Genomic DNA, 13,653 nt, shown 5'->3' on the forward strand with positions numbered 1-13,653 from the left:
CAAAAGAACAGAGTAACACCTTAAGCAAGATGACATGATGTAGATGGACAATCTCATATCAACGCCAGATCCCACCTTGTTACCCTTGATGGCAACTAGTTAATGTGTGCCTTGTTGCCCCTACTGTCGCTGGGAAAGGTCACCACATGGTAAGAACCCAAAACCAAGCACTTCTCCCATTGCAAGAATCATAGATCTAGTTGGCAAAACAAAACCCAAGACTCGGAGAGACTTACAAGGATATCAAATCATGCATATAAGAAATCAGCAAAGACTCAAATATATATCATAGATAATCTGATCACAAATCCACAATTCATCGGATCTCGACAAACACACCGCCAAAGAAGATTACATCGGATAGATCTCCATGAAGATCATGGAGAACTTTGTATTGAAGATCCAAGAGAGAGAAGAACCCATCTAGCTACTAACTACGGACCCGTAGGTCTGAAGTGAACTACTCACGAGTCATTGGAGGGGCGATGATGATGATGAAGAAGCCCTCCAACTCCAAGGTCCCCTTCGGTAGGGCACCGGGAAGGGTCTCCAGATGAGATCTCACGGAAACGGAAGCTTGCGGTGGCGGAAAAGTATTTTCGTGGATCCCTTGATTTTTTTCTGATTTTTAGGGAATATATAGGCGCTAGATCTAGGTCAGGGGGGCGCCAGGGAGGCCACAAGCCTGCCCACCGCCGCCTCCCCCTGGTGGCGGAGTGGGGGCTTGTGGGCTCCCTGTAGCCCTCCTGGCTTGGCCCATAGGCCCCCTGATCTTCTTCCGTTCGAAAAAAAAATCATTTCGGGGATTTTATTCCGTTTGGACTCCGTTCCAAAATCAGATCTGAAAAGAGCCAAAATCACAGAAAAAACAGGAACTGGCACTTGGCACTGAATTAATAAGTTAGTCCCCAAAAAGATATAAAAGGTACATAAAACATCCAAAGATGACAAGATAACAACATGAAACCATCAAAAATTATAGATACGTTTGAGATGTATCAACATGCATGAGGATGTCATGAACATGTGCAGCACGAGAAAACGAAGCAAAAACATATAAAGAACGTAGAGAACGGAGCTACGGATCAACCGGAAACTACAAAACAAGATATGGAGTCCTACGGTTCAAATCAACCACAAGCAGACTCCAATGGCACTCCTATGGTGTTACCAGGTTTCCACATGATCAAACAATCAAATACAAGTGGGGTGGTGCATGGAATCACACCACACCATCAACAATGCCCACACAAGCTTCAAAACAACTAAAACATGCAATCTGTTTTTAACAGCAACATAGCAGTTTGTCCACAACATTTAAAGTTCCTACAACCACCCAAATGAGCCAAACAAGATATGAGGCAAAAGCCATTCAAAAGCTCTACAAGCATGTGCAAGAAGTTTATACATAGGAGTCACACATGAGAAGATCTATGGACACAAACTTGGACAAAAATAACAGATTCTGGGACTTAGTGAAAATCACCAGCTGCTTATGCTCTCAAGCATTTTGGCAGCCTCCAAAATGATATCTACAGGAAGTGAATGAGCATGAAATTTAACAGGAAGCTAGACAAACACAAAAGCTCACAAACCTTAGTTTGTTGCATGGGCTGATTCCCAACACATGAGCTTGTGCAACCAAATCAACAAGGGAAGAAAATAACAGCAGATTCTCAGACAGTGAAAATCACAGATTTTCACAAAGGTGTCAATTTCAGCCAAATGTCAACTTTGACAAGGCACCACAAGTGCATACAAACTCCTATGAATACAACAAAGACCCCATGCCGTAGAGGGGTTCACCCACTACTGCCACATCAAGAATTCATCCTCATAGGGTCAAAGCACTACATAATACAAAGCTCTAAACATGGCATCATGACAAAAAAATGACAGTTTATGAAGTTGCTCTAAAGTGAAATCTGATTTCACCAGTGGATTCTTGGGATGATTCTACCCCAAAAGCATATATAATACATGGGTACTTGCTTGTAACATGTAGGCACAAAGCTAGCTCGAAAAACAACATAGAATCCTATAAGATCATATGAGACATCATCACATGTGAACAAAGCATTATAGTATCTACTACTCCTACATATGCACACACACAAGGTTCATACACCACCACATCACCATAATGGCAAGCATGAGGGGTTAGCCCTCATGCACAAGTGCATAGGTGCACTCATGCCCACACACACACATGCATGAACACATACACACAAATATATGTGCCCCACCCACACACACTACAAGAGGTGCATCAAGAGGGGCTAGGCCCTCTTGCACATGTGCATGTGCAACCATATGCACACACACACCCACATGCACATGTGTGCACAACTCATTCATGTGCACACACACACACACAACCACACACCATACACACACTCATACACACTCCACCTACACACACTAGTGCATACACAAGCACTTGCACACACCTATATATGGTATCCTAGGCAGCAGATAATACACACCAAAACTCTATCTAAAAGAAAAACTATCATGCTTGCTGCACAAGAAAAGAAATAGGGAAAAAAATGAACAAGGGTAAAAAAAGGGGTACCCTGGATTCGAACCCAGGTCCCCTGCTCCACAGCACCACCACTGGGCTACTGCCCTCTGCTCGACAGATAAGGGGAAGGGGGGGGGGGTAGGTTAACCCCTTCTGCCAAGCAACTACCAGCAACGAAAAACATGAATAAAAAGGGGGGCTTGGAGGGGTATCGAACCCGCAACCTCAGGGTCGATGCGCAAGCGTGCTGCCAGCCGGGCTAGATGGGGTGATCTGCTCTGCTATGGGATCCACACCAACAACAGAAAAAAAGGCATTGACTTCTTTATTAAACAGAGAAGCGCCGACGACGACTACCGGACGAACACAGGGAGGCTGTTGCCACGAACTGCCGTTATCTGCGCTACTACCACACCGCATGCACGCATTGAAGCTGCCGCCGTTAGCTACTGAACTGCCTGCTGCTGAACCTGTAACTACTCCTGGTGTTACCACTACAGACGCACCGCATGCACGAGCAGCTCGCCGGCGGACATGGCTACCGACGGCGGGGCCTCGGCTACAAGGGGAAAACGAAGGAGAAGGGAACCGCGCGTCACCTAGGGTGCCGAGGAGAGGGAGACGCCGTGGAGGAAGAAGGCCCGACGACGTGTTGCTGCACGGAGAGGCCGCCGGAGTTGACGAGGACGCCGGCCGTCGTGGACGTCGTGGAAGAAGACCCTGCTCCCGCTCTGAGCAAAAATGGAACCCCTCCTGGGTCCTTGATACGTCTCCGTCGTATCTACTTTTCCGAACTCTTTTGCCCTTGTTTTGGACTCTAATTTGCTTGTTTTGAATGGAACTAACCCGGACTGACGCTGTTTTCAGCAGAATTGCCATGGTGTTGTTTTTGTGCAGAAATAGAAGTTCTCGGAATGTCCTGAAAATTTACGGAGATTTTTTCTGGAATAAAAGAAAACTACATGCGCAAAAATCCACCTGAGGGGGCGTGCGAGTGGGCCACAAGTCCACAGGTCGTGGCCACCCCCCTAGGCCTCACCGTGCAGGCTTGTGGGGCCCACGTGGCACCACCGCCCCCAAACTCAGCTCTATATCTTCCGTTTCGCCTGGAAAAAATCAAAGAGAAGGTTTCATCGCGTTTTGCGATACAGAGGCGCCGCCACATCTTGTTCTTCATCTGGAGGAGATCTGGAGTCCGTTTCGGGCTCCGGAGAGGGGAAATCGTCGCCATCGTCATCATCAACCTTTCTCCATCGACAATTCCATGATGCTCTTCATCGTTCGTGAGTAATCTCATCGTAGGCTTGCTGGAAGGTGATGAGTTGGATGAGATCTATCATGTAATCGAGTTAGTTCTTGACGGGGATTGATCCCTAGTATCCACTATGTTCTAGATTGATGTTGCTACTACTTGGCAATGCTTAATGCTTGTCACTAGGACCCGAGTGTCATGATTTCAGATCTTAACCTATTATGTTGTCGCCAATATATGTGTGTTTTAGATCCTATCTTGCAAGTTGTAGTCACCTACTATGTGTTATGACCCGGCAACCCCGGAGTGACAATAGCCGGAACCACTCCCGGAGATGACCATAGTATGAGGAGTTCATGTATTCACTGCGTGTTAATGCGTTGGTCCGGTTCTTTATTAAAAGGAGAACCTTAATATCCCGTAGTTTCCATTAGGACCCCGCTGCCACGGGAGGGATGGAAAATAGATGTCATGCAAGTTCTTTTCCCTAAGCACGTATGACTACATATGGAATACATGCCTACATTAGATTGATGAAAGGGAGCTAGTTACATATCTCTCCGTGTTATAGCTATTACATGATGAATCACATCCGTCATACTCATCCATCACCGATCCACTGCGTACGAGTCTTTTACTACTGGTCCTCGCTACGTTACTTTGCCTAGGCTTGTCCCTTGCTACAAAGGGATTGGGCCACTTTGCTACTGCTGTTACTTGTTACTTTGTTGATGCTGCTACTGCTGTTCCTTGCTACTCCGCTGTTACTTGTTGCAAGACTTTGTTGGAGCCGTAGCCGGGGAAGCATTCTTCTAAAGAATAATCCCCCGTCAACGTGCTAGCGCCATTGATACAACAGTTAGGAATAGTCTGCCGTCAACAGATCGTTTCTGGCACCGTTGCTATCATACTACCTTGCTACTGATACTTTGCTTGCAGACACTAATCTTTCAGGTGTGGTTGAATCTGACACATTCAACTGCTAATACTTGAGAATATTCTTTCGCTTCCCGTCTTGGCGAATCAATAAATTTGGGTTGAATACTCTACCCTCGAAAACTGTTGCGATCCCATACGCTTATGGGACATCAGTCCTCTTGCTCCCGGCAGCTTCGGGGAGGAGGCGAGGTCGAGGCTACGCCGGCGTCGAGCTCGGGCCGGAGGTCTCCATGGCGATGGGGATGCTCTGCTATGTTCCTGGCGGCGCTAGAGGGAGAAGAGGAGGGGAAAATAGAACCCTAGACGCAGGGAGGCACCGGCTCCTTATATGACCTCGGGAGGCATGCTTGGAGCCACCAGATCGAAGGGGGAGGAAGATCAGTGGTGGAGGTGGCGTCGTACACAGTGACGACAGCGAGGAGGAAGAAGAGGGTCGCCGGGTGGGCCTGGCTCGGGAGAAAAGGAGGCGGCCCAGGGAGAGAAAAGGAAGCCCACTCCTATCTAGCGCATGATAGGAAAAAAATAAAACAAGGGTTTTTCCTATTTTATTTAAACCAAGCAGAAAGCAAAAAGCCCAGTGCTCCAGAGTGTTTGGAAAAATAAAAACTAAAGCACACAGGGCATAAGGGAATTATGCCCTATTTAAAAAAAATAAAAACCAGATTTTTAGAGCAAGTAATTTAAATGCAAAAACAGAAAATCTATGCTGTTTTTGTATTTAAACTCCCATTCATTTAAGTTTTAAAAACCCCAAAACAGTATCCCTCATCCACAAGGTAAAACTACAAAATGAACAACATTTCTAAAATAGATTTTGAGCAAGTTAAACATGAGCTCGAATAAATAAAGAAGAAGGGGTTTTTGAAACCTAGTTGAAAGCAACAATGTTTTGAAGACATCACCACATCAAACACAACACACTCCACTAATGAAGGATCAAGCAACAACATCAACACAAAGGAGAAAACATGAATGCAATGAATGGCATGATCCAAAAGTGATGACATGAAATGACCGCATGAAATGATACTCTTATAGCATTGCCATCATGACCCAAAATAGGAAAGGGTTCCACAAAAGGCAAGGGTTACATCTGGGTCATTACACTGTAGGTCTAAAGAAAAGCTCTAATTCGGTTAGGGTCTCTAGCTGGTTTGACACGACTGTCCACATTGCATAGAAGAACTCCAAGTTCATGCCTCTCTCATATTCGAGAATCATATTATGAAGAATAACACAACATGTCATGATGTTTTTTAAGGATCGTTTGTCCCAAAATCGAGCAGGACCACGAACAATGGCAAACCTAGATTGCAAAACCCCACATGCTCTTTCAATGTCTTTTCAGGCTGCCTCTTGTGCCCTTGCGAATTCAGACTCCTTTCTACTTTGGGGGTCTTTGATGCTCTTCACAAATGTGCACCAAGAAGGGTATATACCATATGCAAGATAGTATCCTTTTGTGTATTCATGCCCATTGATAGTGTATTTGCAAGCTGGAGCATCACCACTAGCAAGCCTAGCAAGCAAATGAGACCGTTGCAACACATTGATATATATCATTTAGAGTACCCGGCATACCAAAAAATCAAGGCCAATTCCATAAATCATGTGAAGGTACGACCTCTAGCACAATTGTTGCATCACGAGACTTGCCACGGTACATTCCTTGCCATGCTTTTGGACAATTTTTTCAAGTCCAATGCATACAATCTATGCTTCCTAGCATGCGAGCCATCCTCTTCTTTCGTTAAATGTCATCAATTTTTTGTGTCTTCCTCGTTCGGTGCCCAAAGATATTCAGGATCAAAGACACGGACAATCATTTTGGCAAACCTACGCACCGACTCAATTGTACTGTCTTCCCCAATGCGAAGGTACTCATCGGTATAGTCAGCCGGAACGCCGTATGAAATTACCCGCATAGCTGCCGAGATTTTCTGATATGCACTAAATCCCTTCAAGCCCGCGACATTCCTTCTTTGAGTAAAATATCGACAATTAGCCTCGCAAGCTTAACTTTTTTTAACAAACATGGATCTGCACATACGGTACCTTCTCCCGAAGAGGTGCGGCGGGTATGTTGGATTGGCGGCGAAGTAGTCTCGCATCAGCATCTCGTTGCCGAGATGGCTATTTCGAGGAATGCAAAGACGACTAATAGTTGATCCACGCCGCCTCTTTCGGTGCTCGTCTTCGTGCTCCTTCACGGCGAGGGCCATCACCAAACTATGCTGGCAAAATATGAGAACATCGTCTCAACATCTGGGTCGTCCGAATCGGATGAATCCTCGAGCGGAAACTTCTCGCACAGGCTCAAGTCCATCTCCGGCGGTGGCTCTCCCGCCGCCGTGGATTGGCGGATCCGGGGGAGTCGATGTAGCGGCTTGGCGGAAGAGGACAGTGGTGCCCAGCGGCGCGATTCACCCGGTAGATTCGGCAGAATCACCGACGGGGGATAGGGGGAACTAATGGCGGCGCGGCAGCGGAAGGGGGTGGGGAAAGGGCGTGGGCTGAAATGTCCGTCCCGCTAACCGCTTCCCTCGAATGCAGGGCATCCTATAGGCGAGGCGGAAACCTGTGTTTTCGTGGGTCGGGAGGGGATTTTGCCGCGCCCGTCAAAAAAGTTTGCGGGTCGGACGCGTTTGCAGGGTCTTGTGTGGCAACATTTTCCGTGCAAACCCTTATTTTGGCGATTATTTTGTGGGTCAAACTAATTGTCTAAAAGTTGGTCAATTACCCAAATAACCGTTTGATATCTCAACTTCTTGTTTCCGAGAACATAAATAATTGTCTAAAAGTTGGTCAATTACCCAAATAACCTCGTCATATCTTAACTCTGTATTGGCCATTCTTGTTTTTGAAAGCATAAAAAATTGTCAAATTGTCTAGAAGTTGGTTAATTACCCAAGTAATGTTTTTTATGACGAGGTTGCATCCACTTATTCACGCAAAAGACATACACTTAGCAAAAATAAGTAGGGAAAACAAGAAACTTGAAAACAAACAAGGAGCTAAAAATATTAAAGAAATGCTAATATCTCCTATGAATTTTATGCCTAACAGACACATTTATTCTAAAAACAGAGGTGAACTAGACAAAAACAATCCATGCAGACAGTTTTTTTACACTATAACGGTATTTCAGAATTTTTGATGTTATAGATGTTCCAAGACAATTTCAATTTTGAAATATCATGTTTCTATGAATGTATACCTTTTTCACAATTGGTTTCTTTTTTTCTTTTGTATATCCGTAAGTTTTTAACATTACTTTTCATTGTTTTCCTTCGAATCACTTAAGTTTTCGACTATTTATTTACAACACTTCCTTTTTTCCTTACTTTTCTACTTCATTTGTCCAATGTATAGTATCATACCATTTTTAGTTTGAACATGGGACTAGATATAAACATTTTTTTACTTCTAAAAGTTCTCAAAAGTTTTCGAATCCTTATGTGGAATATTTCACATTTGTCTAAACATTTTAGAGTTCTTATGTGATTATGGATGTTTCCCGATAAATTTCAAGTCAAAATTCCTTGTGTAAGCTTGCAGTTTTATACACAACCGGTTTCTTGTTTTTGGTCACATATATTTTTTATATTTTAAATCACCTTTTCCTAGTTTTCATTTCAAATTATCTTAGTTTTCAACAAAAGAAACTCTTTTCCTATTTTTGTTTCCAAATTATCTTAATTTTCGACGAAGAAAATTATCAACATGGAAAACACCGATTACAAGAAACCAGTTACCGAGTTTCTTAACTCATTTCCTTGACTAGGTGATCATAAGCATCAAATCCTCTAAAACAAAATCCTTTTTTAAACACATGTTACAATGTAGACTCATGCATGCGTGCACTCACACCAGAATGTCGTCTCTATTTTTTTTAAATGATGCCCATTACCCGAGGTTTGATGAGTGATAGCCCGGGGCACGGACACCCTCCTAAGAGCACCTCCAGCAGAACCCTTAAATCGTGAAACTGAAGCGCGGTTTTCAATTCAGAAAAAAACGCATTTTAAGAATCGATTTGAGTTGCGGTCGAACAAACCTCTCAAACTTAAACTATAAAACTGAATATTTGCTTATATTTGTCTCAGTCTTCTTCTTCATCTCGTTCATATCCACGATCAACTAGCTCGCTCTAAAAAGCCGACGAACAGCACACGAAGCAGCCAAATACAAATCGATCTAGCGTAGCTAGCTAGTCCGTAGCTGCTCGAGTTGGCGAGTTTCATGGTGAAAGGTCATCGGAGCCCGTGTGCGCACGACAAAATCCTTTATCATATACTCCCTCCGTCCGGTAATAAGTGTACTTTTTCCTTTTCTGTCAGTCAAACTAGTTAAACTTTGACTAACTTTATTGAGAAAAGTGTTAGCATTTATGACATCAAATAAGTATCAATAGATTCGTCTTTACATGAAGTTTTTAAATATATCATTTTTATGCCATATATGTTGCTACTATTTTCTATAAAATTGATCAAATTTTAAAAAATTTAACTAAGTAAAAATCTATATGTACACTTATTTGTGGACGGAGGGAGGGAGTAACGTTGACCGGTTTTTAAGGTATCCTCAGTTCTGCCTCCAAATATGGAAATAAAGGAGTCATGGGGTGGATGCTCAGGGGTTTACGGATTTAACCACTTTTACGGGCTCTATTCGTTTGAAAATAGTACTTGAGATGTTTGTTGACAACTGACGTTATTTCTTATGAATTTAACCATTTTTAAGGGATCTGTTAGAGATGATCCAACCATCCAATCCCTGGCTGCTTCTCTGCATCCAACCATTTTCAGTTTGAACATAGGACCAAACCGAACCCGTTTTTTCACACTCCGAGGGTGATCGCACCAAATTTAACTAGAATTTTGGCGGGGAAGGCAACTAGATGATTCGAAAGGTCAAGGTTTGCATCATACAGAAGTTGCGCGGTTGTATGGTGTCGCACTCGCTCCCTAGCTCTCGTCATCGGTCGTTGAGTTTTTCTTCAAGAAAATCATCGGCCTCGTGCAAGAAACTCACCAAGTAGCTTACGTGATCAGTGACCGCATCTCCTGTGTGCATGCCGTGTGCACCCTTGCCACCTACATCTCGATAAGACCCAGGTCCCAATCCAACAACCCTTTCGTCGCACAAAGAAAAATGAAACGAAACGAAACATAGTACATGTCGCTCGCCCGCCGGCGGATACATACAACTGGACCGCGTCGCCACCACCACCACCGCGCGCGCTACAACAGAGCACGCCGCTAGTCCACTCCAGGTTCAGCTAGTTTGTTTCGAGATGGGCATGGCGAAGCTGCTGGTGCTGCTCCTCGTAGTCACCGCCGGCCACGGGCACGGGGCGGCGGCGGCGGGGGGGAAGGAGAGGAACACGATCACGCACGTCAAGGGGTTCGACGGGGCGCTGCCCTTCGCCCTGGAGACCGGGTACGTGGAGGTGGACGAGGCGCACGGCGCCGAGCTCTTCTACTACTTCATCCAGTCGGAGCGCAGCCCGCGGGACGACCCGCTCATCCTGTGGATCACCGGCGGCCCCGGCTGCTCCGCGCTCTCGGGCCTCCTCTTCGAGATCGGGCCGCTCAAGTTCGACGTCGCCGGCTACACCGAGGGCTTCCCGCGCCTCGTCTACTTCGAGGACTCGTGGACCCGGGTGAGCAACGTCATCTTCCTGGACGCGCCCGTCGGCACCGGCTTCTCCTACGCGCGCGACGAGCAGGGCCTCGACGTCAGCCTCACCGGCACCGGCACGCACCTCCGGGTGTTCTTGCAGCGGTGGATCGCCGACCACCCCGAGTTCGCCTCCAACCCGCTCTACATCGGCGGCGACTCCTACTCCGGGTACACCGTCCCCGTCGCCGCGCTCGAGATCGCCGACCAGCCGGATAACGGGGGGCTCAACCTCAAGGGGTACCTGGTGGGCAACGCCGCCACCGACGACAAGCACGACTCCGGCGGCAAGGTGCCGTTCATGCACGGCATGGGGCTCATCTCCGACGAGCTCTACGAGGCGGCGCAGGGCAGCTGCGGCGGGGACTTCGTGACGACCCCCCGGAACGTGCAGTGCGCCAACGCGCTCATGGCGATCACCATCGCCACCTTCGCCGTGAACCCCGTGCACATCCTCGAGCCCATGTGCGGGCTGGCGCTGGCGCCGCGCGCTCTACGTCCGACGGCCCCGATCAGCAGCATCCTCTCCTCCGCGGGCGCGGGGAGGAGGAGGTCGGCGAGGCTGCTGGTGCAGGAGGCGGACCGGCTGGCGCTCCCGGTGGAGTGCCGGGACAACGGGTACCGGCTGTCCTACACCTGGGCGGACGACCCGGAGGTGAGGGCGACGCTGGGCATCCGGGAGGGGACCGTCGGCGCGTGGAGCCGGTGCGTGCAGCTGACGCACTTCCGGCACGACGTGTACAGCACCGTGCCCTACCACGCCAACCTGACGCGGCGAGGCTACCGCGCGCTGGTGTACAACGGCGACCACGACATGGACATGACCTTCGTGGGCACGCAGGCCTGGATCCGGACGCTGGGTTACCCGGCGGTGGCGCCGTGGAGGCCGTGGTACGCCAACCGGCAGGTCGCCGGGTTCACGACGGAGTACGCCCACAACCTCACCTTCGCCACCGTCAAGGGCGGCGGCCACACCGCGCCCGAGTATCGCCCCAAGGAGTGCCTCGCCATGCTCGACAGGTGGACCTCGGCCGACGGCAGGCTCTGATCTGATGAGCCTCCGACTTACCACTCCCACCTACGGTTATGCGGTGCCTACGAGTGAAAATTAGTGTACTGGATTTGGACCACGGCTAGCTGGTCACGTCATTTCATGTACGGTGTAGTACTATCGATTGCAGTGCCATGCACACCAGAGGAGGAAGAAATAAAAGTCGGGAGAAAACTGGAGAGTTCCATGGAGTATAGGGTCGAGACCACCGAGCAAGCCATACCACGTACGTCTGCATGCAGTCCAGTTAGCGGAAACAGACGAATCATGAGCCGAAAGAATGAGCAAGCCCATTCCCTTCCTCTCGTATGTACTTCTGTTCCCGTGACCGAGTAAACTGGGATGACATTGCAGATTGGCAGTGCTTAGAATTCATCTATATGAGATGTAATTTGGTCTTATTCACTTTGTTTTCCTATATACATCACTAATATGGTCTGTCATTGTATTTTCGCTTGTGCTGCCTTTTATTGTGTTATGTAGGCTGGGCTGGGCTTGTTTTGTACTAAGTAGCTATATATTCTTCTATGTCTTGTTACTTTTTCTACATTCGCATGGCTGAGGTATTCACAAATCTTCTACGCATGTCAAGTACTCCCTTCGTTTCTAAATATAAAACCTTTTAAAGATTACACTACAAACTACATACGGATGTATATAGACATATTTTAGAGTGTACATTCATTCATTTTGCTTTGTATGTAGTCTCCTAATGAAATCTTTAAAAGGTCTTATATTTTGGAACGAAGGGAGTAGGATATAAGATGCATCATGTTTACTGTTGATTGTGTTTTTTCTTTTGCATTTGCATGGATCGTACATGCACACGTGTGTCTTGTACTTGCAACCGTACATATCTCTTCCTAATAATAAAGCGCGGATCGTTTTTGTCGTCCGTCGCAGTCATTTTATAAAAACACCTCTCGTTTTTTCAGTATTCATCCCGCAGTCCGTTTTTGAATAAAAAAGAATCTTTTTAGCATTTTTCAGAAAACCCCCAGATGTTTCACGTAATCAACGCGCAGCCCGGATTTAAGTCAGAAAACGAATCGTTTTTTTTGCATTTTTCCGAAAATCCTTTGATGTTTCAGGTAATCAACCCGCCTCCGTATTTTAACAAAAAAAACCTAACTTTTCAGTTAATCAATCCACATTTTATCTAAAACAAAATTATCCATAACTTTTAAACCGTAACTCCGATTTTAACATGTTATATATGAAATTTGATTAAAAAAATATGTAGAATCTAAATAGGATGTTATTTTTAGCTGTTGAATACTTCTTAAATATTATTTTTGATGCAAACTTAATCTCTAGTGCACGGTTCTTTTTTTCCTCTCTTTCCGACGACGATACAAATTGCAATAAACATTCATTAAATTAAAACCAAATTGAGAGGAAAGAAAACATCGTTAACAACACGTGCACATCTCTGAAAAACCTCGTAGGGAGAAACAACATATTTCTCATCTTATTCCGAGTGACTGTATATTCAAACGTGTTTTCATTGTGTGAGCACTAAAGCCATCGTCAACAACACAAATGTTATGCCATGTGAAAATATATTGCGTTCAGAGCGTGTGTTATTTTCTCTTCCGTTGCAACGCACGGACTCTTCTGCTAGTAAGTACAATACAAATTGGATGTAGAGATCCCATCTCAAATAGTTGTGGTTGCAATCAAACAAGATGTGTGTCATGTGTAGTTGCATGCAAGTGAGCTTGTCGAAGAAAATGTTATTTTTGAAAGAAAATTTTTGTATCGCAGATGTTGCGCAATTGATGCGATGACTTAAATTTTGCATATGTGCGTCACATGCAACTCACACAAATGTGACTAGTAGAAAAATCTAAAAGAAAATTAAATCGAGCATATGCACCAACTTTGTACACGCATGACTAACATGAGAACGTAAAAATAAAAATTTAAATAAAAAAGAAGCAAACTTGTACTCGTTTTGTGCACGTGGAGTTGCAGTCAGGTTACACCGCTTGTAGTTGCATGTCTAGTCATGGGCATGCAACTGGCTCGACAGCCCCCTTTCGATAGTAATTGCAGTCAATATGAACCCATATAGTTCCAGTCAGGTTATATTTTTTGCAATTGCATGCCTAGTGCTGAACATGCAACTGGCGCACACAACTATCACCAGACCCAATTGCACTCACATGTGTGCCCTTGCTCTTGCAGTCAGGTTACAAAGCT

General features: G+C 45.9%; 1 protein-coding gene across 1 annotated transcript; it reads left to right on the forward strand.

The window, feature by feature from the left end:
- The first annotated feature begins 9,860 nt into the window (after positions 1-9,860).
- Positions 9,861-11,896, forward strand: LOC123396608 (serine carboxypeptidase-like 2). The gene has a single exon (XM_045091496.1). It carries the CDS (start codon positions 10,012-10,014, stop codon positions 11,443-11,445), a length of 1,434 nt encoding a protein of 477 aa, XP_044947431.1. The 5' UTR covers positions 9,861-10,011; the 3' UTR covers positions 11,446-11,896.
- The last annotated feature ends 1,757 nt before the right edge of the window (positions 11,897-13,653 follow it).

The sequence above is a fragment of the Hordeum vulgare genome, chromosome 5H (assembly GCF_904849725.1).
Source record: "Hordeum vulgare subsp. vulgare chromosome 5H, MorexV3_pseudomolecules_assembly, whole genome shotgun sequence".
Taxonomy (NCBI): domain Eukaryota; kingdom Viridiplantae; phylum Streptophyta; class Magnoliopsida; order Poales; family Poaceae; genus Hordeum; species Hordeum vulgare.